This window comes from Salminus brasiliensis, chromosome 18, assembly GCF_030463535.1.
Source record: "Salminus brasiliensis chromosome 18, fSalBra1.hap2, whole genome shotgun sequence".
In the NCBI taxonomy this organism is placed as follows: domain Eukaryota; kingdom Metazoa; phylum Chordata; class Actinopteri; order Characiformes; family Bryconidae; genus Salminus; species Salminus brasiliensis.
In genome coordinates, this window is record NC_132895.1 from 25,454,636 (window position 1) to 25,475,892 (window position 21,257).

The 21,257-nt window shown below is 41.1% G+C and overlaps 1 protein-coding gene across 1 annotated transcript in view; it reads left to right on the top strand.

Moving 5' to 3' along the window:
- kctd16b (potassium channel tetramerization domain containing 16b) overlaps nucleotides 1-20,299 on the top strand; it is an 84,648-nt gene extending 64,349 nt beyond the window's left edge. Inside the window, exon 2 of the mRNA XM_072661678.1 lies at nucleotides 12,322-20,299. Within this exon, the coding sequence (XP_072517779.1) occupies nucleotides 12,322-12,782 (461 nt within the window). The 3' untranslated portion in view covers nucleotides 12,783-20,299. The remainder of the gene's footprint in view (nucleotides 1-12,321) is intronic.
- The last annotated feature ends 958 nt before the right edge of the window (nucleotides 20,300-21,257 follow it).

Below are 21,257 nucleotides of genomic sequence, written 5' to 3' on the forward strand. Positions count from 1 at the left end.
CTACACTGAGCATAGCTCCAGCCAAGCCAGCACCACTGAAGATATATCAGTGCTAATAGCTGTTTCCAAGAATGGCCATGCTTTGCTGGAGAGCACATGTAAGAAGAAGGTTCTAGGAATGCACAAGCAGACTGATACTCAGAAATCTGGCCTGCAAAGGATAAAGTCTTTTTTATATAAAATACCTTGAATATGTATTGTTTTTTAAATGAAAAAGATGTACCCCTGATAGGCTAATTACCCCCAAAGCCATATTGGGTTGAAATCCCGTCAGAGCTGTTCATTTTCTTGGACCGTAATTGCGTTTTTGTGAAAAAGGAGCCCGTTATTTTCAGCATTGACAGTTTTGCCTGGACTGCTCTCCTCCTTAAAGACTTAAATGAGGATACTAAATGCAAATGCACGCATTCATTCCTAATAAAATAATAGATCTGAAGTTGACTGTCTCATTGAGATGCACCCAGCCTTTGGTAGCGAAATCCATTTGAGCGAGCTGTTGCAGTTACTCTGACGAACACATGGCTTAATTATTACGGGATGCATTAGCATCCCGCTTGCATATTTTGCAGCCTGCTTTGGCGCGTATATCTGCGGCCTCCAAACCTTTCCCAGAGTTGGCACTTCTCGTGCCACTTCTAATGAGTCTCTTGGGAAACTGTGCCATTGATTTCCCAGTGGTGCCAGTGGCTTTTGGCATTTGTGAGAAGAACAAACTGTTGGTGTGATGTTCGGTGATGATCCATTCACCAGCAAATGTGCTCTCCCTCCGTTTCACAGTGGAGAAACTGGTCAGCTTGTGACCATCTGCAAAATCAATACTCCTTCACAGCCTGTTCAGACACCGCAAGGGCCTAAACGTCAAGGAGTCCCTGTTTCTGTTTTCAAGAGGTATCTATTAACTCTTCATTTAGACATCACATACGTCATGGGACTTGTCTTAACATTGTTTCCTTTTTCGCATACCCTCGAGATCATTGCATCACGGGTCAGTTGTTTGGACACTGCAAAGAAAAGGGAGAGTTACTCTTTGCACTGTATTGATCCGCTCTCAATCGGTCTCCTCTGTCCCCCGTTAAAATATTTTCTCAGCGTTTCACACTGCTCTCGTTTGTGAGGAAAATGTTTTCCTCTACTCTGCTGGCCTCACACGGTCGTCCAGGAGACCGGAGTGAGAAAAAAGAGATAGAAAGAGCTCAATGTCTAGTTTCCCTCCTGTCACATCGCTTATCGCCACTCTCAATCCATCACCAGGAGCCGTGACGGATGCAGCATCAACACTTTGCACCCATGGTCGGCTAGATAAAGAAGTCTGCCCGGCCAAACCAATATGTTTGCTCTTTGTATGTGGCTGCAGCGGATGGCAGGAGATTGACACAAACAAGAGAGACGGAGAGCTCTTGGCAGCAGAAGTCTGCTTGATAATTAGCAGGAGGAGTTCTCGCAGGCCTCTCCGATCAAGTGGAAGACCGCTCCATTGTATCTAAATAGTTGAGTGGGGGTTTAGGGATAAATAGCCATTGGCCATTTGTCCTGCATGGTATCTGCATTGCATTTACATTTCAGTGTTATAACATGAGCGTTAGTTTCTATTTATCTTGGTTTTATTAATTTTAGTGGAAATATTATTTAGTTGGAATATTTTGACCACCCCTGGTTTGCAATCAGCTTCACTGACCATATATAAGCACTGTGTAGTTCTATAATTACAGACTGTAGTCCATCTTCTCTGTTAACCTTCTTTCACTCTGTTCTTTAATGGGCAGGACCTCACAGGACCACCACAGAGCATGTATGATTTGGGGGGGGGTCATTCTCAGCACTGCAGTGACACTGATCTGGTGGTGGAGTGTTAGTGTGCATTGTGCTGGTACGAGCGGATCAGTTATTAAACACTGAGTTCACTCACTCTCCACTCTATTAGACACTGCTACCTAGTTTGCCCACCTTGTAGATGTAAAGTTAGAGGCGGAAGCTCTTCGGTTGCTGCACAGTTTGGTCATCCTCTAGTCCTTCATCAGTGGTCACAGGACACTGCCCACAGGATGCTTGATGTTTCTGGTTGGTGGAGTGTTTAAAAACTCCAGCAGCACTGCTGTGTCCGGTCCACCATCCAAATGGTACCTGATGTTTACTGATGTTTATATTACTTCTGTTTTCAGGTCTTCAAACAGTGGCTTAGAAGAGCTTGTATTTGTTAAGTATTAGCACAGTGTTTGAAGATTCTGAGAATTTATAAAGCTTGGAAATTTGATTCTGAGCCTGAGCCTTTGCAATGCTTAAGGTGCCCACACTTTGGCACAGGCCACATTGATGATTTTATTTATGGTTTTTAATTGGAGAGTAACATTACCAACACTTTTGCATAAGACTTTATTTCCATTGTATGGCAATTTGCCATTCTCCTGAGAGTGGAACTGGCTGCAGAAAGGAACAATACCTTGCAGGAGTTACAGTATATTATCTGCACCTTTTTTTTCTTTTTTTTGAGGGGACTGACAAGCTGCATGCGCAGCATTTTATTTATTTATTTTTGTGCATCCAGTTGGTGTGAAAGCTCTTTTTTTCAGGAGCATTAGACAACAAACAAAAACATAAACCCAAAAATATGGTTATGCTTTCATGGCTTGAAATAGATGGGCCTAATTAAGACTACTTCTTCACAACAGAGAAAAGCACAGCAGGGCTGGCTGAAGGCTGGCATATTGCGCAGCAGTGGAGGCTGTCTTGCTTCAGCCGAGCGGAGAGAAGCCCGATGCTCGATAGGAATGAAAGAAGTCGTGGCGGTGCTGGCGCAGTAGGGACAGGAAGGGAAAGTGGGTTCAACTTAAAAGCAGTGCTTAATGAAAGAATGCTCTCCAAAGAGCCTTTATAATTGCATTTTAGATGACAACATAAAAATGCCCCAGCTTGTTCTGTGCTGTGGCTCGCCAGCAGAACGCTCATGCTAAGCACGCTCGTTACTCACATAATGGCTTGAAATAAACCCAAACATCCAGCTTCTGGTTTTTAGATGCGACAGCAGGAAAGGGTCTTTAAACCAGGGAGGCAAAACTCCTTACATATCAGGGCTGGTTTTGAGAAACGATGTCTGTCAAAAACCCCATCAACATCCATTACGAGTGTTCTGGTACTGCAGCGATTGTACAGGTTTGTAGTGGAACCACTTCAGTTCATAGCTACTGTACTTACAGGGCAGTATGTACAGGTACAGTCCAGGTGGAGGTTAAATAAGGGTACTTTTATATATTTGATATCTTTTCATGTTATGTATTTTATCCTTTCCCCTCTTCATGGCACTATAATGTTTGGAATATGAGGCTTCACAGGTGTGTTTGAATGCTATATCGGTACTGGTATGTGGCCTAAAGGTTAGAGGAGTGGGCTTAGGACACAAAGGTCGCTGGTTCTATCCCTAGTACAGGCTGGAAGTGGAAGTGGAAGTAGGGGTGAGGAGAAACAATGTCGTCTACTTCCTCAAAATTTAAGCATCTCTCTCCAATTGCTTTCTGGGCGCTGAGGTGGCTGCCCACTACGCCAGGTATGTTTTCTACCTGCCCTAATCTCTAGTATGTGTGTGTATGTGTTTGTTCACTGCCATCCATGAGTTAAATGTGAGGATTGAATTCTGTTGTGCTTGTGTGCCATTGGCATGAAGTGGCCATAAAGTGTGTTTTCAGTTTCTCTGTGAGAAACTGCTCTATTCAGCAGTATTTTGACCACAGTTGTGCCAATAAAGGTCATGGAAACCTTTTTAAGGTTGAGAAGTAAGAAAAAGATAGTTAGATATTTGTAAGAATTAAATTTCAGATCTGTTGACTCTCTCTTAAAAGAGAAATCATATAAAGAAGTGTGAAACTGTATTTCCTGAAGAAAACTGAATGTTCTTGCAGCTTAAGTGGTTCAGAATTTATCTAAGAAAAAACAAAACAGCATTGATATGATATTTCAGATGGATGCTATAATGTTGCTTACTGGTTGCTAGGCTGTTGGATTGTGGTTGCTAGACAGTTGCCATGGTATGCCAGATGTTTGCAATGGGGTGTCAGGTGGTTGCTCAGGTGTTGCCAAGTGGTTGTGCTGGAACCCAATGTGGTCTGTTTGGTGTTTCTGGGGTATATTGATTACTGGCACATATAAAGAGTGCACAAACCTTTGCACCCCATTCATTACTATGGGGAAAAATTTGGACAAAAAGCTCTATAAAAGACTTTCAGACTTTCACAATCAGGCACAATCTGGAGCTGATATCTTGAAAACTACAACTATATGAGCTAAAGCAAAACGAGTGAAATACACACACTTTTAATTGCAGAGCTACCAGTTAATGAGTCAGCCAGTGCCTTTGGCAGGATACAGTAACTGTCGTCGCTCTCCAGACCATGCCGTTCTTCACAGCTCGGCAGAGCTTGTGGGTAGTAAGTCCTCCGCAAAGTTTACAGCTCCTGCTCTGGCATAAAGAGTACTGTCTTACGCATCCAGAACTCGCACATCATTGACTCGACAGGTTGAAGTGAAACAAACGATAAAAAAATACAGCTTATTCTCTCCCTCACTGCCGCCACCGTCCATCTTCTCTCGCGTTTTCAGCACATGTCGATGCTTTATGACGCGGATCAGTCAACGGCCAAGCGCTTCTGCGTCTCTGCTGGCCAGCTGATGAATTGATAAGAGCAAGGAGGCGAGGAAGATTGATGGGCCTGAGGGCGGGCGGATGGATCGTGCCCATGTAGGCCGGAGGAGCAGATTGATCTGGGTTCGATAGCCAGCAGGGGATGGTGTTTGAAGGGAGGGAGGCAGTGCCACCCTGTCAGAGAGAGACCACTGCTGTGGCAGAATAGGCCACTACTGTGAGTTGATGGTAGTTCATCAAATGATATCTGGACATGCTTTGAGTTAAGAAAAAAACACTCGAGTGACTTAAGTACTAAGCCTTTTGCGGCAATTTCAGGCACTAATCAGACACATTCTGTCTGAGCAGTGTATGGACTTCTGGACCGCATGGGTGGAAGATTGTACAATGAATATCTGTCCCTCACATTTGCATTTGAGGGATGATTACACAAAAGCATCATGCAAAAAAAAGGAGATGGAGACATTCAGTGTATAACTGATTACTATTTTGATGTTCGAACAACATACGGCTTTAAAATTCACAGTCATGTCAGAATATTACTGACCCCCCTGGTTTGGTTTGAACCCAGCCTACTCTATTAGACACCCCTACCAAGTTGGGCCCACCTTGTAGATGTAGCAGTCAAATGCAGAAGCTCATCTGTTGCAACACAGTTTAAGTTGGTCATCCTTTAGTCTTTCATCAGTGCTAATAGGTTGCTGCTCTCAGGACACTGTTAGCTGGATATTTCTGATTGGTGGACAGTTCTCAGTCTAGCAGTGATGCTGATGTGTTTAAAAACTCCAGCAGCACTGCCATGTCTGATCCACTCAAACCAGGGCAGCACACACTACTAACACACCACCACCATGTCAGTGTCTCTGCAGTGCTAAGAATGACCCACCATCCAAATAGTACCTGCTCTGTGGTGGTCCTGTGGGGTCCTGACATTGAAGAACAGGGTCAAAGGAGGCAAAGTATGAGGAGAAACAGATTGACTACAGTATAATAATCTGAGACAGCAGCTTCAAATCATTGTGATAGTCCACTGATCTGTAATAGGGAGAGTATAACTGTGCTGCCAGGAAGTCCTGTACACTGTTTACTTGAATAACTATAATATAATATAATATATATAATATCTAATATAATTCTTCTCCCAGATACCTATCTTCTTTTCCAAATCATGCAATCCAGCTATGGTATCACAAATGTTTGAAGAATATGGATGGGTTAAAGCTAAAGGCTGGAGGAAAGAGGATTTCCAGGAGTAGGTTTAATGATAAGTCCAGTTTCCTTCTAAAAAGTGTAGCTTATTTCTAATGTAAATTGCACAAGACGATGGGCTATATTCATAAAAGTCAATGGTAACTGCACTGTGTTGCACAAAATGTATGCCTTAGTTATAAAGTGCTATTCCACTGTGGTGGTGATCAGTCTCTTTACAGCTGCAGTACTTTTCCACCTGCTCAGAGAAAAAAAAAAGAAGCAGAAAAAGTATTTGGTAAAATATAGCAACAAAGAAACAGCTGAATAAATACAGGCCTAATAGAAATATCTGGTAAAGCATACAGGAGGTGACCTACTTTCTGGCTGTCCCTGCCTGGTAAAAGACTCAAGCCTTGCCCTCAGAGCCTTAAGATGTGGACCACATATTTACTAGTTATTAGATTTGAAGGATCCAGTACCTCATGAACATGGCTTGTGACTAAGACTGCAGTAGCGATGCTTGGTGAGTATGGTGGTCACCACAGTAACTATGCTAGGCGATAGCAGCACTCGCCATGGTAGCTATGCTAAAGCTATGATGCTAATGCAGAGGGCGGTGGCTTGCACGCTTACACCATGGTAGCGATGCTGGGCGGGGCCGGCAGTAGAAGTCGGCATGCAATCGCTACAGACTTTGACTCACACATTAATGCCACAGTATGTCTTTGCACCACTTTCCTTTACAATAATACTTCAATCAAGGATACACAACCTCATCTTACCTCAGATTACATTTCACCTCAACAGCACATATACTTGTTAGCTTTGTGGCAAAATGTAGTCCTTGGACCGTCAGTACGAGAAAATGTCTTCTAGGCAAACAAAAGGCAGACCCTGTGCATGCATGTTCAAGGTCTGTCAGTCACTCACTCAGCCAGTCAGTAAGCGAAATTGCCTCCTTTAGACCTGGCAAAAAAGTAAAGGTAAAAGCATCTAGAAATATCTGTGTCTGTATATCTAGGGGTCCTTGAGAACCAGTTTGTGAACATCTCATATTTCTACAATACTGTGTGTAATGATAATGCTTTGGGGACTACAGGAGTAAGGACAGATCCCTTTTTTATTTTCAGATCAGAAAAAGCTGACACCTAATTGAAGACGGCCTAGTGAAGAGCATTTGTAGCGCGTATGCTAGGCTGAGGAGGTGACAATAGACGGGTAACATCTTTATCAGAGAAGATCTTTTAAACAAGACCCCATAAAAGTGAAATCTGAGGGTTGATATGCTTCAAAATACCTGCACCAGAATTCTAGGTAACATATTAGCAATGCCTCCATTGTGGATCAACAGTAAATGGCGTAGCCAGACATAGGAAGGGCCATGTGTACAAGTGATCTTGCTCCTTATCTGTTAATCAAAGCCCCTTAAGCTAGCATTGTTAAGTTATATAGCATTGTTAAACCGCCTGCTTCAAACTTTTCTTATCTACAGAGTTGCTTTTTGTTTGCATGGAGATAGTTTGAGCAAACAAGATGTTGTCTGGCGTTCTCGTCTGATGCACAGACGGTTCTGTCAGACAACAGTGGACACCGTTCTGCACTATGAGCACTTTGATGCAAGCAGTTTTGCACACATGGCAATGTGCTGCTGCTAAAGAATGCAGTTATCAGTTTAGCTGCTTCTGAAATGAGTGCAGTCATTAGGGGTCTTATTACTAACATCCTACAGGCACACCTCTGGGGACACCGAAAGGACGAGCCTGCTAATGGGAAACCTTCTGCTGACATCTGGAACACTAATCATGCTTTCTCCTTATTTAAACCCAACGCTACCGCAGCAGCCAGTAGTGATAGTTCTCAAAAGAGCTCCTGGAAGTCGTAGAATTATTAACTTCTCTGCAGAAGCTAGACATTGATGTAGTAGACAGAGTCTAGATCCTCCCACCACTGTGCATTTCTCAGAAAAAGGGTTTTGGGTGCCTTTGCCAAAAAGATGGCACAGCAGACATAAAATAACGTCTGTAAGATGTGTATTACATTGTTGTCATTTCAGCATGTAAAGCCGTATGTCACTTTTGCTGTAGTTTTTGAATGCGGGATGATATAAAACCAGAATGTCAGAGTATTCCCCCAGACAGCAGTTCTATGCTTGGCCAGATTATTCACCACAAAGGTTTTTCATTACGTAGTATTTGTCAGAGCTGCTTTGGTGCATCCTGATAATTCTATTTAGACAAGAAAATTGGCTACCAGCAGATTTAGCTGTTCTTCCAAGTCATGGCCTATTTTTCAGAACACCAATTATGAGACTCCAGCTCATCGATCAAAGGTTCCTCTTTATGCCAACTGACACAAATGAATTCCGAACCCTACAGAGTTATATAAAAAGTGAAAAAGGGGTCAATTCCTGCTGCTCTTGGTGGGCCACGATATCCTATTTAGAATAGGTCGTGATTCAGCATTCCGAGTATAAGAAGGTGTTCTGTTTAGCTAATGGGAGGTTTGGGTAATTGGGAGCTATTGCCATACTATCACTTTCTTATAGGCACTAGATAAGACATGGAGTTAAAAGCTAGGGGTCAAAGGGATTTTTGCTCATTCTTCCTTTCAAAACTCTTTCTGTGAAAGTTTTGGGCCATCTTGCATGCACTGCAGGAATTTTTCCTTTTTCTCCCAATTTGGTTCTCCCACCCATGTGTAATTCTCCCTAGTACTTGAAATGGTCCAGACACTAGAAGGGTAAGGACTTAACACATACATGTCTCCTCCAATACATGCAAAGCCAACCACCACCTTATTTTGGAACAACCGATACGCTCAGAGGAGGAAAGCAACAGGCCAGTGCATCAGCGATGGGCCAGTGCTGGCCAACATTGTTTCAAGAGTGATGAGGGGAGCAAGTGCCATCTACCCACTTGGAGAGTCCAAAGCCAATTGTGCTCACCTGGACTCCGGCCGCTGATGGCAAAGCGGAATTGCTCAAGGTTCAACCTTGCAACCCATAGTGGTAGTGCATTAGATCACTGAGCCACTCATAGCCCATGCACCACCCTCCTAGGGTCTTCATCAGTCCACAGGTCTTGTTTCTGACATGCATCAGGCTTGTTATGAAGATGAATTTTGTCCTGAGTCCTGATGCCGGAAAGGTTTTCAGTATAGGCTTTAAGCTTCGTGGGAATCAATTATGTTCATTTTCAGAGTGGGCTAGGCTGCTGCTGATTGTTGGGGGAATTTGCTTCACCTTGCCTTGAACAAGCAATAGTCTTAACATGCTAATTAAGCATTAAGATAAAAGACCTTTTTATTCGAGAGCTCAAATCTGAAGTATCCAAACATTGCATGGAGTTCCTGTTTTTAAAAAAAAAAAAAATAATACACTAATCTTGCTTAAAATGTTATTAAAGTAAAATTAAAGTTATGTCTTTAACTTTATGCCGTTTGTAGATCAGTTCTTCTACTCACTTAACTATTCACAGTAATACAGTAGTTCAGATCAGCTGTGCCCACATTTTTGCCTAATGCTGTACATGACATCATTTTTGCTGAGTATATATTTAATTATTTGTTTATTTGTGTTTATGCATGTGGCTTGCTCTCAGACATCCCTCTGTGTTATTGTATGACCACTAATAATGATAATTTCCTTTCCAAAAATCAGATTGTTTCTATTGTAACTGGTACTTCTCACTTGTTCTTTCGTCTCATAGGGCTGTTGCGTAAATCTGCGCCTCTTCGATTCATTTCCATTAACTTTTAATCCATCATGAACAAGACTGCACTGTATTGCACTTTGTTCAGCTCTAATCAATAACTCATCAATCCGGAGACTAATCGAAACCTTTACTAGCACTTCTATCATGCATATATCATTTAGAGGAGTTAAAACAAAGTTTGCAGTGATGAACTATTGATCCGCAACTCCTCTCATAAGACTTTGATGAGAAGATAAGTTATTTTATGCTTTTACAGATACTGTACTCCACTGTCTGAAAAACTGTGGTCAAACAGTTTGCTGGCGATGTATCATTCTTCGGTCTGTATGACTGTTTGGTCGGTTTCGTCACTCCTGACGCGTCAGGTGTCTTCCAGAGGTATCCTCCACACATTGACACGGCCACACCATAACTGCCCCCGATTACGTGCATAAACATCCATATAGGCAACTAATGGGTCCAATCAAGAGCATGCTTGCATGCTGTGAATCATTTCTGACATCCAGAGTGGAATTTGCATAATTAAATGCAAATGGAGTGAAGTTGCATAATTAAAAATCTGACATGGATCAGTGTTGTGAAATAGTGTAGATCGGTGAGGGTTGGGGCATGCAGACACAATGGCTTAGTGACGGCCCTCAGAAAACACTGCCTGTGTAATTGACTTTATTAGGGACACTGTGCGTGGTGAATTGTGTTGGAAATTGCCTTTCCACCTCAGATGGTGTCCCTTTATAATGGACACATACAGTACGCTTCAGATCATTTACCGGTGACTTATGCTTTAGTCATATCTTCAAGTGTAGTGCTCTGTTTGTTTTTATACCTGGGAAAGTCGGAGGGCTTATCTCTGCTCTGTGAGCCTCTGTGAGCCTCTGTGTAGGACAGTCAACTTCGAAACACACAACATCTGTTGTCATTCATAGTTTATCTTAACAGCTATGTATTCATCTGTGTTTAGGAAAAGGCTGTGTTCAATAAAGTAACGAGATGCCGAGTTTAAGTGTTGTAGTAGCATTCCGAGGCAATCGCCCCCTGGCTAATGTCACCTACATGGTTTAATTCCATGATCTAAAGTGCAGCAACATTAATCCCCTAGGTTTATTCAGTTATTAATCCAAATGAGAAATATTTGGCAATCGTTTGCTTTAGAAGATCTTGTGGAGTCCCACAGGGTTCCATTGTAGGGCCTATGAAACTGATGTTAATTATGATAGAGAGTAAAGAAGTGAAGTGTGGGCTTACACACAGGGTCGATGGGGTTAAAGCAGTGCAAGAAAAATACTGTTTCTGTTCAGAACGATCCAAAACGAACATTTGGTTTGTAATCCTCGCAGCCAAATCAAGGTCGCCTCTGTGCTGTGATGCTCAGCACTAATCCTGTGACGCACAGAAACAAATCCTGTGTTAAACACTTCCTCTTTCTTCAGGGACTGATTTGTTTTAGGGGCCACCGAGAAATGAACTGGAAAATACATTTAGTTAAACTTCATGGCGGCATTAGTGACTGTACGCTTGCAGCAGGAGCAGTAGTGATATGACCCGAGTGAGAGAGTACTTACTTGTGACGACTGTGTTTAACCAATCAGCGGCGGTCTGCACTGTTTCTAGCACCATCTATCCGTCCTGGTTGGGTATGCCAACATGAGGGGTAACAAAAATGAGCAAGGGCTTAAGTATGGGAATGGGTTGCCTGGTAGTGGAAATAATAACACAATTAGAACTCAAGGCTTCACAGGCTACCTCACATAATTAGGGCCCTGTGATTTGCACCCTGCAGAGAACAGAACTGTGGAATAAGAACAGATTTTAGCTACAATGCATGTATATATCCAAAATATGGTGTTTTAAGGGTGAATATTACCAAACATTTCATATGTTTTAAAGTTTGGTGTCATTTGAGCATATACCATGCAGTGTCTCCTATGTGAAAACATTACTTATAGGTTTAATTTACTTGACTGTGTAAGTGCATCTCATCTCAGTAAACACCTGTTTGTTTCTGAAGCTGTGAGTTTGTTACAGTCCTTTCTCTTAACAATTCACAAAAAAGTATTACTTAATGACATTTTCTATTAGCAGCCCCTTGTTGAGAATCTTTGGTTCTCCTGAACAGCAAATTAGAAATTTCATTCATTAATTTATGAATGTAATTTAAGTCTGGAACGTTCCTGCTGTTAGGGTTGTAAATAAGTAAACTTTCCACTGGTTTCAATAAAAATAAACCATCCGTTTGTGCTTCCTCTCCATCCCTCCTCCCCGTGTTGCTTATCCTCATCACTCCTACTCTCTGTGTTCTTTCTCCTCTCACTCCTTCTCTCTGTTGCTTCTTCTCAATCACTCATTCTCTGTTGTTTCACCTCCATCACGCCTTCTCTGTTACTTCGCCACAATTAATCGTTCTCTGTGCTGCTTCTCCTCTCACAAATTCTCTGGATGGCTGCTCCTCCCATCCATTCTCTGTGCTGCAGCTCTTCCCACTCATTCTTTGTGCTGCAGCTCTTCCCACTCATTCTCTGTGCTGCAGCTCCTCCCACCCATTTAATGTGTTGCTGCTCTTCCCACCCATTCTCTGTGCTGCAGCTCTTCCCACTCATTCTTTGTGCTGCAGCTCTTCCCACCCATTCTCTGTGCTGCTGCTCCTCCCACCCATTTAATGTGTTGCTGCTCTTCCCACACATTCTCTGTGCTGCATTCTCTCCCACACATTCTCTGTGCTGTTCATTCTCCTCCATAACATGTTCAGTTGACTCTGTTCTCATTCATATTCGTATCTATCTATTTCAGGTGGCCCATCACGCTGGTCTTCACCACCTTGCGACTGCTGCTGCAAGGGCCACAAAGGTGATGGTGAGGGCGAGAGTGGTACATCCTTCAACGAGCTTTCCACGTCCAGCTCCGAGAGCCAGTCAGAGGCCAGCTCCCCCCAGGGCACGGTCATCCGCGGGCCCGTGAGCCGGCAGTCGCATGTCCAGACGCTGGATCGGCCACCCAAGAAAGGCCCTGTGCAACATCTTTTGCAGCAGCAGCAGTCGGAGCAGCGCCGCAAGAGTGATCTCCTTCGCACCCTCACCGCAAGTGCCCGGGACACCAGCACCAGCAAGAAGCGCCCCACTAAGGAGAAGATGACCGTGGAGGAGGAGCTTGAGAAGTGCATCCAGGACTTTCGCAAGATCAAGATCCCAGATCGCTTCCCAGAGCGCAAGTACATGTGGCAGGCTGACCTGCTGCGCAAGTACCGCCTTTGAGGAACCGGGGGCCCTGGGAGAACTTTCGGACCCCTATCAAAGCAGGAGTACAAAACTGTGAGCTGTGACGACGTACGCAAATCTGCACTACTGCCTCAGACTCGGTGTCTGTTCTCAGATCTTGTTTAAACTGATTGATTTGGTGGAGGAGCACTTGAGACTTCAAGTTGACTCGTAAGCATCCTCTGTTTACGTAGCCCAGAAAAGGCATGGTTTTCATGAGAGAAGCATACTTTCCTGGTGTTTTGCTTTGTGGCGTCCTCTTTTGAGCTAGCACTGATGAGCACAAATGTATGTCTGTCATTGACCTCAGCATGTCTGTGGCGCTAGCGGTTGCGTTCAGGTGGCCCAAAGGTCGGATGAAGAACGCGCATCCGTATCATAAATAATTCATGCTGTCCCCACAGCGCCCTCGCTAAAAATAGCTGGTGCCTTGTGGCGGACGTGAGAGCCAGGTTTGATTTCAACACTTCGGGAAGCACAGAAGACCATGTGTGATCCCCACCCCCCCTCTTTTCAGCTTTCCCTTGCTCCATTTCCAAACCCCAGCTAGCTTTCCAATTCCTTCTCCTTATCAGCCTCCATATAGACTTAGTCATGGTGTAAAAAGGGTTACACACAGTAGGTGGAAACTCACACAATCCCTCCTTTATGTATTGAAAGTGCGGCCTGAACTATATTGATCCGAGTGTGATATTTTAAAACGGGATAAGTGAGGTCTTACTTTGAAGGAGAGATGAAAAGTTAAATGTGGGGTAGGAGTAAATAATGCTCTGCATTTTAAGTTTATATCTCAAAAACACATGTAAGCACACACACACACACACACACACACAAAATGGGCAAAAGTGCACACCAGGACAAACACTGTCCGATACTGCCACTGATGACAACACTGAACAATGACAAATGGATCGCATTCATAACCGACAGTGTGGTGAGTAAACATCTAACCATTAGGTTTTACTTCCTATTGATGGACCAACTATAGGCAACAGATCACATCTCTGTTTATTCTTATGGGTATAATCAATAACCACTAATTACTTATTATAACAGCAGGGTTGGTGTAATATTTGTAAACTGAAAAGTGTTTAATGTAAAGTGCAAACAAAAAATCACTATAAAAATCTAATTATTTAAACAGAATTTTATTTTTGGTGAAATACAACTTATTAAAAAACGTATATTATTAAATCCTTAGAAGTGATCATTTATGCAAATATCGGTGTAGAATTTCTGTTCATTCAAAAAAGACAGCACTTCCCTGCAAAACAGAGCGAAGTGACATGCTCTAATAATTCTCAGTGTAATGTAATTAATTTATTTTGACACACCAGTTGAAGCCATGCTCTGATTATGAGGCTTATAATGGTTGGAGAGAGAGGGAAAATGTCATGCATCTATTAATCAGTGGTGTAATTGATTTTTATGCTCTTTTCATTTGAGGCATGAAAAGTAAAAAAAAAAAGTTCTTGACTCGCTCTGTTGAGCACACTTGGCATCGCAGAGTTTGGTAGCTTGGAATATCAACCTTGTCTCTTTTGGTTATGCGAACAGCATGGCGGCTTGGAGACGAGCGAATCGGCGGCCTGCTTTTTGTTTTATCCACGACACAACAAATATAGTTCATCACGTGGCTGTGAAGAGCTTGAAAAGCTGGGCTAACCAGAAAATAAGGCTTAGTAGGTTTTTGAGTTTTCACAGATAGCAGTTCTAAATCCAAACAGCCTTGTCTAAAACAGTACATTTCACCGCTCTTACCTCTGCCAGTAACTTGAATGTAAAAATAAACAACAGAGCAGACATTGCGTGGCCAATGTGTTAAAAATCTAGTCTATTTAGGATCATAATACAAGGTTATAGAATGTTATAGACCAAACCAAAGGAACAGGATAGGGGTGATGGGCAAAGCTCTTAAACTCTTACTTAACGTAAGCTTACATTTCTTGTCTATACTTTTATTTTGTTGTTGACACAGATTATATGATGGCACATCACAACCCTTAGCCTCAATACTGCCATCCAAACCCAAATCTAAGGTGGGAGTACCTCGGACAGAGAAAAGTTTAATCTCACATATTAAATACTTTCAAGATGAAAGTATTTAATATGTTGATATTAAGTTGATAAAAGTTGAGGCCTTGTGACTAGCTGATATAGCCGTATATAGCACAGGCTCCCTGAGAAACGCCAGCCTCGATCATGCTATAACATTCCCATCCCATTGGTACAGCAGCGATTTGTGACTGGCTGAGTTGCCGTGCACATAACTGTATAATCTTTTGTACCATCGACGTATTTCAGCTATGTCAAAAGAAAATCACTGCAGTCTGTGAATATTGTAAAATAATAGCTCTATAAATCACATGTAAATAAGTGTAGAATTGAAAAGAAAAATGTATTATGTCTTATCTGCACATATTGCCTACCAGTGAAAGGTACTGTAAACCCTAATCCTTGAGGATGTGAATTATAACAAAGATTGATGGAACGCATAATAAAACTTTTTTTTGTTTTTAAAGAAAAACAAACAAACAAACAAAAAAAGTACTAAGCAAGATGCATCCAAATCAGCGGGACATGATACAGCCCTGATTTTGAAAGCCATTGTGGATGCGAGAGCACAAATGCACCTGGAAGCACAAACACTATGTCCAAAAGCCCTAAAGTAGTGCTTAAGGTTCATCACTAAGTACACAGAAACGTTTGTGCAGTGTCTAGAAAGGTGAGCACATACTCACACCAGCCCGTCTGGCACCAACAATCATGCCATGCCTAAAATTACATTTTCCTCATTCAGTTGGTTAATGTGAATATCATCCAAAGCTGTCGGCCCCTATCCGCTTAGTTTTATGCTTTCCACTGCTGTCACATGATTGGCTGATTAGATAATTGCATGAATGAGTAGGTGTTCCTAATAATTTGCTCAGTGAGTGCATATATATATATATATATATATATATAAAAGTTATGCAAAAACTGGAACACCCCAAATCAAATGACATGTTTTGTTTATTTCTTAAATGCCATAATTTGACCGGGGTGCTCAAACTTCTGCACACGACACTCTTTCTTCGGTCTTACATTAAAGTGTTAAAAACAAATGTAGAATCAAGGAAGAAATTATTATTGGAGAAAACACATCTGTTTGTGCAATACAATAACAAACCCCGCTAGGGAGCACTTCATGTAACATCAGGATTGTTTAAGAGATAATTTGGCATTTTTTGAACTACAGTTCTTTATTTTTGTTGGATCACATGAATAATCTTTATTTCTAACAAAAGGTAACTATAGACTTAAAGTAATGTATGAAACCCCTAACTAGCCGAATTGACTCACAGCCCTCAAAGCTATAGAGCACTGTGCGCCAGTCTGAGACCACCCCACATTTATTTCATTTCCAGTCAAAATAATAGAATCTATACTAATCTGAATATCTCAATACTAATAAGGAGTATTAAGTTATTCATTTTCCAGCCTGTTCTTAGTAAGAGCTTCTCGATCAACTCCAGATCCTTTTCAGATCTGAGCGAGAATGAAGCTTGAGTTTCTCCTGTCTCTCAAAGACAAACGCTTAAAGAGCTTGTTGTAATCTAATGTAGGCCATTTTGGTGTTCTACCAGGCTGGGCTGGATTAAACAATTTTGTGGCCCTAGGTTATGAAAAATCGGAGGGCCCTCTTAGATGAAGACTTTTGCTCTATATATGCTATATAAAATGCATAATAAAATGTGAGGCGACTGGGTTGATATTTCTCAGTGGGCTAGAGTTAGACTGGAGTGAATATTAGCACGGATAAGAGCATTTCATTTGTTACACTGCATAAACCATAATAATAAGTCATTTGGACCGCAACTCAAGTCAGCATGAAGATCCATTTTCAAACCAGAGTCCACATTTTTGTGTTTTCTTGCAATGGATAATGTTGTAGTCCATCACATTACCATAAAATAAGCAATTGTAAATGAGGAACTATTTCTTTTTATATAAAAGATAGGAAAGTAAAGTATTATTAGCGTCAGATGATGAGGAGACACGTAAGCAGTTGAAATAAGAAGCTGAGCACGTTCTTATGGGATGTCAGAGCGACATTCAAAGTAATCAAGGCCTTTAGTGCTCAAGATTTCTAAACCTGTTCCTGGTTCTGCTTAGAAATTGAAGCATTCCACTCTGCTATTAATGGCACTTTAGTGAGGGACACTCAGTGTCATTTATTTGAAGCACCAAAAGCTAGTTGAGTGCTAATGGTGGCCCTTGTGCAGTTACAAGGCAGGTCCATGAGGTGCTTTGCATCTAAAAAGCTGGCACTGTAGCAGAAACAGCGAATCACTGCCTTGAGATTTCTTTGTACAGTGGGAGAGCTTAAGAAAAAAAGTTAAAAGTACAAGAGATGGCAACCTCAAAAACGAATAATTACATCCTAATACAATTTGCAAAGTTAGCATGTTAAAGATCCAGTATAGCCTGTACGGTTAATCCAGCAATGCTAACACATTCTGCATGGGTGTTAAAAGTGCATATTCTTTTTCTTCCTTCGATTTTGGTTTGACATTTTATGCAAGTACATTATCTTTGATCTAACCTCCTCATAAATATCTCCTGAAGAATGATTGACTTGTACTTCAGTTAACAGTTTGGCGATGTTTGCTAGCTAACACGGGCTGCTTTAGTTTGCAACAGGGGGATGCTAGGTTAACATTGTCAACACATTTGCCCAAAATCTTTATTTGTTTGCTTCAAAATCCAATTAAAAACATAAACTGGCATGGGATAGATCATCCGTAAACACTTAAGCTAAGCTTGAAATGGTTGTTCAACATGGCTGCCCCACCATTCAGCGCTGATCATTTTTGGGTGCATAGACCAAAGTACGTTTTCTAAACCAAATGGATATGTCTGTGCCTAACAAATAAAAATCTGGATGCATGTTAAGTGGTTTGAGAGGTGTATTTGGACCTGTATTTACAGTCCTTGTCCATTGGTTGTTAGCAGTGTTAGCCTAGCATCACCCATTCTAAACTAAGGAAGTACATTTAGATATTAGATGTCTTGGCTGATCGACTGACTCATGTTTATTCAATATTATTTTTTAATCACTTTAATGCCTGCTTTAACTGGAAGTTAAATTAGTGATGGGTGCTCTCTGACTTTTACGCAGCACTGTAGATAATTTTATCCTTTTTTTTCATTATCAACAGATTCACTGTAACAGTGTATTTTCCAGACTGAGAGTCTTACTCCAACATAGGGTGAATTCGCCGAATGTTGGACATTTATATGATTTAAGAATGTCCAGATCTAAAATTGGACATTTGAGATATCATGTGATTTTGATCCCATGCTATCACAACTTGTTTTAATCCATAGTTTATTTGACTTATTCATAGCTAATGTCCCACATTAGGGCAATGAAACCTACTATAACAATCCCACTGGGTACGGCACAGTGTTCTCTCCCGTCACCTGATAGTCTGACTCGTGGCTGTGTGTAGATTAGCAGTGCACGCTCCCTAATCCTGGTGCTGTTTCTGTTTTAGCACACTGGTTTGGTCTGGGATCATACAGCTGTAATTCTGGGGCTGATATAACATGAGCGTGAGAGCAGTAGCTCAGTGCTAGAAGAAATAACGCAGAGAACGCACTAGTTCCTGCTGCTCTCTGAGTACTGCATAAGCAAATTGCAAAGATGTGTAAAAAAATAATTTAAAAATATATATAAATTATATAAATAAATAAATAAATAAATAAATAACACCTACATCTTCACAAACTCTAAAAATGGCATCATACGGCGTGTTTGCCTGCCATAGAGTTTGGATGAGCTCCGATACGAAGCGAACAGTAACCGAAAGGACTTCTTCGGTCTCACTTTAGCAATCACCTCATCAGCCTTGAAGATTTCAACGCATGATCAAATGGTCATGAAGTCCTTTACTTTAACCTTCATAACCACTTATGATCCGCTCACACAAGACCTCAGAGAGCCTTTTGCACATGGTATTAGGTTAACCACTGTATGATGAGAGTATGCGTTCTACAAACGATGTAAATAGTCTCCAAATGTACACACTAGCGAAGAGAAGTCAATCGAGTTTCATTGTGAGGTGCGTTGATCACACACACGTGGAGAATGTTACGTGTGTCAATTTGTAAAAAAAAAAAAAAAAAAAGAAAAGAAATCTACAAATATAAGAACTTAAGAACGGGGAATCGGTATGAAGGGTAAACTCCGCCCCCTAACATTAAAGGTGTTTTTTCTAAAATTCCCGCAGAAGTAAATTACAAGTAAAAACCACAATCTTTCTACCAGTCAATATGATTTGGAAAACTGGGTCCAGGGTGGTTAGGTGTAAAACGTTCAGTGAAACTCTACCTAGACAGAATTCTTTACAGTGGTGGTGAAAGAAACCAGATGTCTAGATTCTAGAGTTTTTGCATGTCTTGGTGTCTGAGGCATTATTTAATGAACATTTTGGCCTAAAAGGAGACATGCGTACAGACATTGTCCAATAAAATATTCCCCATTTAATTATTATTTTTTTCATCATTAAGCATTATATTAAAAACATAAAACTCAGATGGTTCTTATCACCACCACTGCAAAGACACCTGATGCTCTACAGATTCTCTACAATGAACCATTTCACACCTAACTACTCGGAATGACTCAAGCACTGAATTATGCAGGGTTTTTTTTATTATTTTAATAAATGGTATTTCCCTTTAACCCCTGTTCAATGTGTAAGGATTTGTAATACTGGTACAACCCTAACATAAACAGAGCTGGTCCAAAGAGTAGTTTTGGATGACTAATGCTCAGTGTTTTAAGAACACTGAATCCCAATAACTGAAAAAGCCTTGTTTTATATTTGTTTTGTGTTTGTTTTTTTATTCTTTGCATTCTTCTTCTTCACACTGGCCCTGCAGCTGAATGCATTTGCATAGCCTTTGTTCATTACTCTGGTCCCTTGGGTCATAGCTGAACTCAAAACTGCATGGGCTAAGATCAGCTGCGTTGCTGTGTATGCACACACTGTCAACTACAGCTAACGCTCTTTTAATGGTGAACTGATTGTAAGTGAGTACGATGCCCATGTAGTTTCATTCCATAAGGCCACCTTGGAAGATGAATGCAACCACAAAAACAGAAAAAAACACAGAATCAACAGAATTGAGTCAAAGTCATTGAAGAAGATGCAAATCTCAACTAAAGGATTGTGAGCAAGTTGATTACATTTTGGCAAGATCCAGAACATTGTGCGCATGTTGAGTAATGAATTCTGCAGATGCTTTGATTTGTGACGATGTTAAAATGAAAATAAAAATAGTAAAGAGTATAAGCACAATGTGTGAACTGCATCTGCTACTGTTTTTCCACAGATGTACATTGTTATGTTAAAAAAAAGAAAGAAAAAAAAAGACAACCACGTCATCTGAAATGTCTTTAGATACAAGCACAGGGGATTTGAAAATTGTACTAGCGCATAAAAATAAAGTTCTATATAAATATGCTTGGTCTGGCCTTTGTGCTTGGGATTTGGGCTGTAAAATTTGGTCGTCAAACAAAGGGATTATGGTGTTGTTCTGCAGAAGACAGAGAAGAAAGCGATTCACATCAAAGGCAGACGCAGAAAAGAGAGCTAACAAGTTGGGACAACATGATGATTATTTGTGCTTTGCTCTGTAACCATCTCTCCACAGAATTTATTTGTTACATATAATTCAATGCTGAACATTTGATTTGCAAATCATCTGCATATACATTTCTTTTCATCTATTTTAGCAGAAACTCCTACATTACCTACATTCACTGGCCACTTTATGAATGACATGAACTTTTAGGTCCAATATATATTTACATTTGTGGCACTTGCAGAAGCTCTTAGTTTTCCAATCAATAAATTCATTCAGTGGGGACAAAAGTATTTAGTCAGCCACTGATTGTGCAAGTTCTCCTACTTAGAAAGATGATAGAGGTCTGTAATTTTCATCATAGGTACACTTCAACTATTAGAGACAAAATGAGAAAAAAATCCAGGAAATCACATAGTAGGATTTGTAAATAATTTATTTGTAAATTATGGTGGAAAATAAGTATTTGGTTCTCACAGACCTGTAACAACTTCTTTAAGAAGCTCTTCTGTCCTCCACTCATTACCTGTATTAATGGCACCTGTTTGACCTAGTTATCTGTATAAAAGGCTGTCCACAGCCTCAAACAGTCAGACCCCAAACTTAATCATGGCCAAGACCAAAGAGCTGTCGAAGGACACCAGAAAGAATAGAAGACATAAAAGACCATTGATAATCTCCCTCGATCTGGGGCCCCAGGCAAGATCTCAGCCTGTGGGGTCAAAATGATCATGAGAACGGTGAACAAAAATCCCAGAACCACACGGAGGGACCTGATGAATGACCTGCAGAAAGCTGGGACCAAAGTAACAAAGGCTACCATCCGTAACACACTAC